The sequence below is a fragment of the Stegodyphus dumicola genome, chromosome 6 (assembly GCF_044657685.1).
Source record: "Stegodyphus dumicola isolate Sdum_Otavi_A_Nest chromosome 6, ASM4465768v1".
Taxonomy (NCBI): Eukaryota; Metazoa; Arthropoda; class Arachnida; order Araneae; family Eresidae; genus Stegodyphus; species Stegodyphus dumicola.
In genome coordinates this window covers 32,179,567-32,189,410 of record NC_140773.1, presented here as the reverse complement: position 1 = coordinate 32,189,410, position 9,844 = coordinate 32,179,567, and the positions used below count along the sequence as shown (strand labels likewise).

The window sequence follows — 9,844 nt, the reverse complement described above, 5'->3', positions numbered from 1 at the left end:
TTCAGTAATTTTGGTCAACTAAGTCTCAGATAACCAAAAAACTTACTAGCACAAAGATCCTTTTTTATGGAAATATGAAGGAAGGGTATTCAACTCCTCTTTCCAACCTCAAAAGCAATTAGAACAGTGGTAACTCAACTCTTTATTCATTGAAAATAAAACATCATTGAAGGAAGATACTGAAGCAAATAATAACAACAAATATTCAATATTTAACACGAAATACTTTGAATGATGATCCTAAAAGAAAAATATTCTGATTTCATAAATTAAATGCATTTGAACTATTAAAAGAAACAAGGTACAGGAAGCTGAATTTTCTTGAAGGCATTATGAGCTTCAAGATCACTGCATATTTAGAAACAACAAAAGTTAAAGAGAAACATAATATATGATTAGAAATGGTTAAATATATTATAGTATTCTATACTTAGTTGATTGTATAGTCAATTAACATGAGACTATAAAATCATTTAATGAGACATTTCACTGAAATTGTGTTAACTAAAATTCCCATTCATTATATTTTTCTACCATTTTTACATGAAGTTTGGAAATATATTCAAAATATCTGCACATTATTTATTGGATTATTTACATACAAATGAAATGTAAGCATAAAATTATACTTTTGAAAAAATAAAAGATATATACATCAAATAATTTATCATATACAGTTATTGTTGCCAGGGAATGAAGATAGTCTGCAGTAAGGTAATAATTACACAAAGTTGAAAAATATATCTTGTACATATTATATTGCTAAACCAAAAACAGACACAATACAGTACATCGACTTATTTTCCCATCTAACTGTACAGCTACCTAAAAGAAAAATTATTACAATTTAAATTTTTTTGCTAAATAATACAAGCACTAAATAAAAATTTTGTACAAAATGCTATTTTTTAAATAAAGTCGATCAATTGTTACTTACAGAATATATTTTCTAATATTATCTGTTTTAATTTAATCCATAATATTTAATAATATAAATATAATATTTTTTTTTAGTACAGTGTATACTCCTCTAAAATGGGATAAGGAGTATAGAGGATGACAACATGATTTCATTAACAAATAATCCTTAATAGGATAGCAATGATTCTCAACCAGTGGAGAATTCCCCCCTTCTCTCCCCAAACACAAAGGAAATTTCACTACCTGCGGAAGATGTTCCGACTTTCAATTAATAGATTAAAACTCTAATGAAAAATTTCATTGTAAGAAACAGTTAAGTCTTTAATTAAAATTACACAACCAAATGGAAGACTTCCAGAAGTTAAATTTAGACATCGTACATATGCAGCAGAATCAAATAAAATGTTTCCTTATTTACATTTCTTAAATATAATAAACATTTAAAAAATCAAATAAGAGAAAAAAATGTTTTTGAAAGGCTTCAAATTTTAATGGTTGCGCACAAAAGCTCGTTTAAAGTTTAATATGGTTTATCAATGGAGATGGCCCACGTGGAACAGCGAAATATTTTATAGGATACTAGATGAATATACTCTTACACTAACATGAAAATGCATTATATCTCCAGTATCTTTGAAAAGTGAAAAACAATACAAATAAAAAAAGGAGTGACATATAGGGAAATAAATTTATGTTTATTTTTTTAAGAAATTTTAAATCCAACTTTTTAAATGTATAGTATTATTTTACTTGTTTTTCTGATTTCAAAACTCTCTATGCCATCATAAAAGTCTACTTGATTGTTTCAGTTTCTTTAATTTAGGCAGAAAAGAAGAAAGGTTTCTTAAATGCATAAACATTTATAGTTTTTAAATATTCCTTAAATGCAAAATAAACATTTACTGTTCTGAAATATTTTCTAATGATTTTTATTTAGAAAAATCTTCTCACAACCAGCAGCATTTACGAAAATTGTGGGAAAAGTTCGCAGTATTACAATATTTAGAACTTTATTCTAGAGACTGTATTTTAGAATAAACTACAAAAATTTAAAAGGACCACCTTTACATGTAACATGAGAAACTGCTTTGCTGGGCCAGCAGGCTGACTGACTGGCAGACAAAATTCGTTTGCTATGGTTACCGATATGATCCACATGTAAAAAAAAGTAAGGCACAAAGTATCTGAAATTATGCATTACTTATGAAATGGTATATAAAATTAGCAATTACGATATATTAATCTGGCATTGTTTGATGTATGTATAAGTGTACAGGATCTAAGAAACGTAATGAATTTAAGTTGATACTACATGAGATACACACAGGGGTTGGACAAAAATATGAAAACACCTTTAAAAAAACATGTTTCTTTGCTTAATATGGTGTAGGAAACCCGTTGGCATCCAAAACAGCTTGCAGTCTTCTCGGAATGGATAAATACAGTTCCTGTATGTTTGCCAAGGGAATATTATACCATTCTTCCTGCAAAACGGTGGCAAGTTCAGATAACGATGTTGGCAGTGGATAACGAGAACGCACTTTCCGTTCCAACGTAGACCACAAAGGTTCGATAATATTCAGGTCTGGTGACTGTGGTGGTCAGGGGAGATGGGACAACTCATCCTCGTGCTCAGAAAACCAGTCCTGGACAATGTGAGCTGTTTGAACAGGGGCTTTGTCGTCTTGGAAGACACCATCACCATCGGGGAACAAAGTTTGTACCATGGGATGAACTTGATCGGCCAAAATGTTCACATAAGTCTTGTGCCCTGACACTGTTATCATGGGGCTAGCAGAGAACCACGATATGGCTGCCCAAACCATAACAGAACCCCCGCCATGTTTCACTCTTGGCAACAAGCAGTCTGTATTATAGGCTTGAGATGGCGTTCTCCAGACGTAAACTCGGCCAGAAGTGGGAAACAATGTGAAAGAAGACTCGTCAGACCATATTACTCGCTTCCACTGCTCTATAGTCCAGCCTTTATGACTTAAATACCACCTTTCCTGTTACGAGCATTAGCATCACTGATGAGTGGCTTCTCAATTGCAGCACGGCCAGCAATTCCCTGTTTATGAAGCTCCCTTCTAATTGTTTTGGTACTCGCAGGGTTCGGTAACACAACATTCATTTCAGCAGTAACTTTTGCAGCTGTGGTCTTATTTTTCGTCACAATTGCCCTTAATGATCGTCTGTCACGATCACTCAGGACACACTTTCATCCGCGCTGTGATTTAGCAGTGATGTTTTTCCGCTTTTCAAATATGCGGAATAAATCTTCGATACAGTACCTCTTGAAACACTAAACACCTCGGCTACCTTGCTTACGGAAGCACCTACCATACGTACTCCAACAATTTGCCCACATTCGAAATCTGTTAACTCTGACATAATGCAATGACAACCTCACATAACAGTACTCCGACAACTGAACTGTTTAGCACATTTACGAAGTTGTATAAGTGCCATCAGTAGTCAAAAACGCCAGCGCCACCTACATATTTCATTAAAATCAATCTTTCTTTTCAAACATGCATTTCACAAGGTGTTTCCATATTTTTGTCCATCCACTGTAAGTTACTTCAAGGAAATTTTTTGTATGACATATTGTTCATGTGAGCTTGTACAGTACAAAGTCTTTAATCCGGACCTCAAAGCTACAAACTTTCTGCGCCTGCGTAAACGCACGCGCATTTAATGTATAACAGTATAAGCTAGGCTAAAATTGTCTATTTCAGTTAATGTTGCAGATTACGTTGTTCCTTAATCTTCTAATTGGATCCGGCTTATTATTTTTTGCAGACTGTTAGAGCAATTTTATAAACAGTAAGCTTGAACTTTTGATTATGTCAAAAAGAGTTTCCGATTCTGGAGCTTCCAAAGGATCTACAAAGCGAAAGCATGTTTCGATGTACCGCTTCCGATAGTGAAGAAAGTGACAGAGAGTATATTGAAAACGAAAAAATTTCGATTGACAAGTTAGACGGTATTCTCGACACAGCGACTGAACAAGAAATTATGTCTGTTTATAGAATTAAAGAGAAAGTATTAGCACAAAAAAACTTAGCAACTTAAACAACTTACACTGAAAGAAATGTTTAATAAAGTAAACAAATAAATATTAAGCTTTTATATAAATTTTTATACCCTTTAGATCATAATTGCTCTTTATTTCATAAATTACAGTTTCATATTTTTAATTTTATAATTTCTACATGCCATCTTACCAGATTTAAATTGATGATTTATAATCCAGAAAAACCCCTAATCCGTAATCGCCGAAGTACCGACGAGTCCGGATTAAAGACTTTGTATATCGTATTTTAATGAAAGTTTCCCACCACTGCAAATATCATCTGTGCAAAGAGTTTGCATTGGTGTGTTTATTCTTATTTTGTCAAACAATTTTTGGCATTTGAAAGAAAGAAACTTGCTATAGAACACTGTGTTGTGATATTTGTAAAAGAAAAAATGTCATTATCATTAAGTACAAGGCGTCTGAAATGGAATCATCACGCTACCAGATTAGAACCATCATTTACTTCCAGTTCGGTTGCAAAAAGTCAGCAACAGAATATCACCAAATCATGTGTACAGTTTTAGGTATTAATGCTGTAGCATATGACACTGAAGATTTAATACCAAAAGTTCAAAAATAAGGACTATGGCATTCAACAACTAGAGTGCTCTGGTCAGCCTACTGATGTTGATGAGGCGCACCTGCAAAAATTTGTGGAAGATGATCACTCGAGAGCTTGGTAAAGAACGAGACATTAGTGCCATGTCCATTAGCTGCACTGTGCATTGCATAAACTTGACGTACAAGTTCGATCACTGGGCGCCACAACAGCTAACTCAAGCAGATAAGGACACCTGTGTTTGGGCCTGCATAATTCTGTTTGAATATGAAGGCAAGGACAAAATTCTGGACCATATTGTCACTTGTGGTGAAAAGTGTATTTATTTCAATAACACATGCCAGAAAGGGGGTTGGTCTGTGTCTGGCGAGTCCGTTGCCAACATATCAATACACAATTTGACTAACAAAAAGATCATGCTTTGCAGTTGGTGGGATTGCTGTGGCATTATCCACAAAGAGTATCTGGGAAAAGGTAAAAACCCTTGGCAGTAAGGTGTAGAGCAAGATGCTAGTCCATGTTGACATTGCTGTCAAGGAAAAACCTCAAACTCAGTTCTGGTGCAAAAAAGTAATGTTCCATCAAAATAATACAAGACAAATGTGTCTAGATTCCCTGGTTGGACTCTGTATGGACTTGAATGGCATCTCTTGCTGCACTGACATCGCTCCTTCAGACTTTTATCTTTTTTTACATCTGCAGCTCATCTGGGTGCTATTTTCCATTCTACACAGGACATCTGAAATGTGGTTAATCTGTTTTTGTACTTGTAACCACCAAGTTTCTGGGCCGAAGGCTTTGAAAAACTACCAAAATGTTGGCAGAAAATCATAGATTTTGGTGGTGATTACTACTCTCACTAAAGGGTTCTGCTTTTACATGTATTAGCCTAACTTTATATTAAGAACGTTTTTGGGTGGAAAATTTTGTTTGATTAAAATAACTTTGTTTACTTTTAACTTTTTAACATTACAACCAGTCATTAATAGTTTCTAGGAATTATTGCATCCCTCTATGCATGGTATCCTATCATATCCTATCCAGCTGTTAACTTTAAGCTTTGTGGTTGTAATTCCAGCATAAGCCCAACTATTTCTCACATTATGGATATTAGAAAAATATAACTTAACCGTAGCACATGAACTAAAATAAGAGTCAGATTTGGTCAAATAGAGCTAATAGCTTTCTGCAGACACGCTTTAAGTAGGGAAAACGTATATCAAATTCCGCCGTGCATGCTCTTGTTTTGTAAATGGTTAGCATATTCAAATGGCAACTGGAAGATCTGTGGTTTGATTTCCAACAAGGGAATGATTAAATTTTCCATTTTCCTATCTGCATGGCCACGTATGTTTTTGAATAAACTTTATGAAATTATCAGACACATTATTTTTAAAGCAAAAATATTCCCTAACCAATAATTAATCGCAAAAATCTACTAAATTTTACTCTGGCTATACAAATACACAGAAAGACATCAACATGTAAATTCACATATCAATTACGCATGCGATTGTCAAATCATATTACAAAGTACGGGCTAATCAGCTCTTTTGTCAAACAAGATAAATACATAACCCAAATTTTATTATTTTGACATATTAAAATTTCATATATGTATGTATACATCTAACAATATAACAGAAAACTGTAGTAGCAAACAGCATTTATTTTACAATATAAAATTGATAACCAGTAAACTATAAACAATTCATTCTTGTATGTAATTTTTTTTTAGTTTGCAAATAAAAAAATTATTTTTTTAATATTAATAGATTAAAAAATACTATTTCATGAAGAAATCCTCAGTCTTATTACATTGTTACACTGTACAATAATAGTAATATAATATCATCTTGCTAAAAAAAATCTTAGTACCTAGCAATAAGTTACACAATTATAAATTAAGTATACACATATTTTGCAGGCAGATATTTTAATCACAAAGTTTGAAATTCATTGATATTTCTATAATTCATTATTATCATATGTCAAATGCTCATAATCAATTTTTAAAACACGTTCAGCACGTATTTGAGAAGATCAGGTTTGAGACTCGGTGAGTGTGCTCATTTTTCACGTCTCCTACATCGAAAAAAAAATACCAGCGACTCTATGGTGGCACCTGAACTGAAAGGTGGTGGATGATGATTCTTCACGACCAGAATTTAGTGACTGGGTGCCCTAATCTCCAGTCACCCTTTAAAAGGGGACGTATATAAGGTTTGGTTTGGTTTATTGAGATTATGGCAAAGCACACTAGGGCTATCTGCCTAAGGGGAGGGATGCCTTCGTGGAGGACTTTCTAAGGGAAACTGGCTCGTATACACATTACACATGGGGAAAACCAAGAAAACGCCCATGCAGCCAGCCCGTTCGCGGGATTCGAACCTCGGACCGAACTACCAGTGTTCAGCGACTTTACTGCTCAGCCGCTGGTGAGCGGACGTATATAAGGTTACACACTCCTTAGCGGTTTCCGACTTCCATGGCCACCGTCCTGCTGTCTAGAGCAACCAACACCTACGTATTTTCTCCCTCCTTTCTGCACACCTTCGTGGTGTAATGGTTAGCACACTCGGAATGCATTCGAGAGGTCCAGCTTTAAGTACCAGCGAGGGCACTGCAAATTTTTTGTGTTTTTTATTTAAAAAACTAATGACTCTACATTGGTGTCCAAATTAAAAATAAAAATGGTGGTGGATGATGAATCTTCACCAAAGAATTTGGTGACTGGGTCCCCTAATCCCCAGTCGTCCTTTAAAATGGGGAGTATATAAGATATTTTCTCCCTCCTCTCTTCTTGCCTTCGTGATGTAACGGTATCACACTCAGTGCGTATTCGAGAGGTCCAGGTTCAAGTACCAGCGAGGGACTTACTCATTGTTCATGTCTCCACATTAAAAAAAAAACTAATGAGTACAGTCCGAACTCCAGGATGCAGGTTAGACTACTATACTACTATAAAAGGCTTGATTATTTGCATGTCCCTTTCTCGCAGATGCATTGTGTCTCCCATGCTGTACATAAAAAAAAGTGATAGGTTTTACTATTCCTCATAAAATGCTCCCAAGCTAATATTAACCACTAGACTACTAAAAAAAAAAAAAAAAAAAAAAAGGCCTAAGAAAAGATAAAGTGACTAATCAGATCTTCAAAGCCTTCGGTACTCTTCTGTTACCAAAGTCTTCTGTTGGATTCAGAAATGTGTGTATGCATGTATGTTTGGATGTATGTGTTCATGCATGCATGCATGCATATATATATGTATGTATGTATATACGTGAGGGCACATGTATACACATATATACATAAATATGTTTTTGAATAAGGTCCCAATAACAGAAGAGTACCATTAATATTTTCTTTGGTGGAACAATATGTAGCAACTTGCAAATGCATTTGCAACTATTACAAAGATTGAGAAGTATATGACAGTTATCCAAAAAGTAAATCACATGGAAAACAGAGGTTTTACACAAACATCATTTACACTTGAGTAAAGTATGTTAAGAGGAGCAAAAGTACTTTTTGGTCTTAATTTTGATAAATCAGACATATATAAAAAATTCAATAGAACTGTAACCAACATTATTTGAATGTTTGATGCAGATTTGTTTTTCTAAATCTTTACTCAGATGTTTACATAGCAATAATAAAGCAGACCTGAAAACACCTGGTGAATGCATCCTAATGATTGACAAGGGAAATTTCTAAACAAAAAATCTAGTTCTAAATGAGATTTTCTAATGAAAACTCTCAAGTTTTTTATTAAGAAATGGAATGATTGTAATCATCAGAAGAAACACGATGCATCTACTGGTGTTAGAATGTCAAGATAATGATCTAAATTACTAACGACAATTCTTTCAAAATGCAGTTTTTTTAAATTTCCTTCATTAATTTTTACTATGTGCTAAAGAACTCTCAATACTTTTCCCTAACTTAAGAAGTATTATACCTTAAAAAAGATGTTATGCTAGTAACCAAGAGGAATACAATATTGTTCTTTCAGGAGACTAAAAATAATTCAGCATGTATATTGCAAGTGCCTTATGGACTCCATTACACACCTGACCCCGTCGGTGCTCTCCTGTTACGCAGAAACACAGACTCGGTAAGCATCACAGACCATAAGCAATGATCCACTTGTGCCTCATCCCCTCCAAACCTATGAGTGGTGGATTAAAGACTCCACCACTCACACCACAAAAGGTATGAAGCCAATGAATCTTCAGCGTAGACTGGTCATCAAAATTGCCACCTGCCGGAAGGGGCTTTCAACACTGGCTTCCCTGTGGCCCCCAGATTAACATTTTTACGCCTGACCCTACTCCCACAGGTTATGGGAACCACATGCTCATGTTTTTATACCCCCCTCCCCCAGAGCTGAGACTGTCAGCATACAGATCTTAGCTGTTGCAATAAATGTACTGAGAGAGATTTGGAAACATTAAAAACTCAAGATCTTAGTATTATTAGCCTCTTCTTCCCAACTTACTGGAATATGTATTATTATCGGTTTCCATTTTTCAAGAAATAAAGTAACAATTTTGTATTTCACATAGTGTTTAAATTAAAAGCAAACTGTATTAGTATACAATATTTTATTACAATGCAATATTAAACATACTTTAAACTTCCAATTCTAAAAAGTGGCTTAAATTTCACTCTTTTGTTAAAAAAAAAAAAAGAAATTGATATTTATTAATTTAAAACAACAAAGGAAAATAAAGAGGTGTAATACATGAATGGAAAAGTAATCTCTATTCTGGTAGTTGGTAATTAAAAGGAGAAAGGAGGGTATTATTATTTTCTTAAAATAATAAGTTAATTCCATTTTTAAAAATGTAATCTAATACAGGAATAGAAAAATGTAGCTAAAATATATTTTAGTAAATGAATACAAACCATCTGTAGTATTATCCCAGTAACATGAGCTTGCTGTATGAAAACCAGCTCCATTCTTTTGCATAATGACACAAGTAGCTGAAAATGTACAATATATATTTACAATACTTAAGAAAATTGTATAAATAATAAAAGATATGTTAGATATGCTACCTTAACTCACCAATATATTTAAAAGGCTTGTTTAATTCTTTGAGATTAGTTAAAATTTGTTCCACAATTTTATCAGCCCATTGCTTTACTTTATTGTGTTGATACGTATTTCGCTCAATTACCTCTTCAACAGCCTATGAATGATTTAAAAAATAATAATAAATTAGTCAACAAAATTATCACAGAAGAAACACTTTAAACATAATTGAAGCTATTTT

The 9,844-nt window shown here is 33.7% G+C and overlaps 1 protein-coding gene across 1 annotated transcript in view; it reads right to left on the bottom strand.

The window, feature by feature from the left end:
• Window positions 1-122: 122 nt before the first annotated feature.
• Dlc90F (dynein light chain 90F) overlaps window positions 123-9,844 on the bottom strand; it is a 29,078-nt gene continuing 19,356 nt past the window's right edge. The window contains exons 3-5 of the mRNA XM_035360137.2: window positions 9,637-9,760; window positions 9,474-9,551; window positions 123-825 (exon numbers count right to left, since the gene is read on the bottom strand). Of these exons, the coding sequence (XP_035216028.1) occupies window positions 755-825; window positions 9,474-9,551; window positions 9,637-9,760 (273 nt within the window). The 3' untranslated portion in view covers window positions 123-754. The remainder of the gene's footprint in view (window positions 826-9,473; window positions 9,552-9,636; window positions 9,761-9,844) is intronic.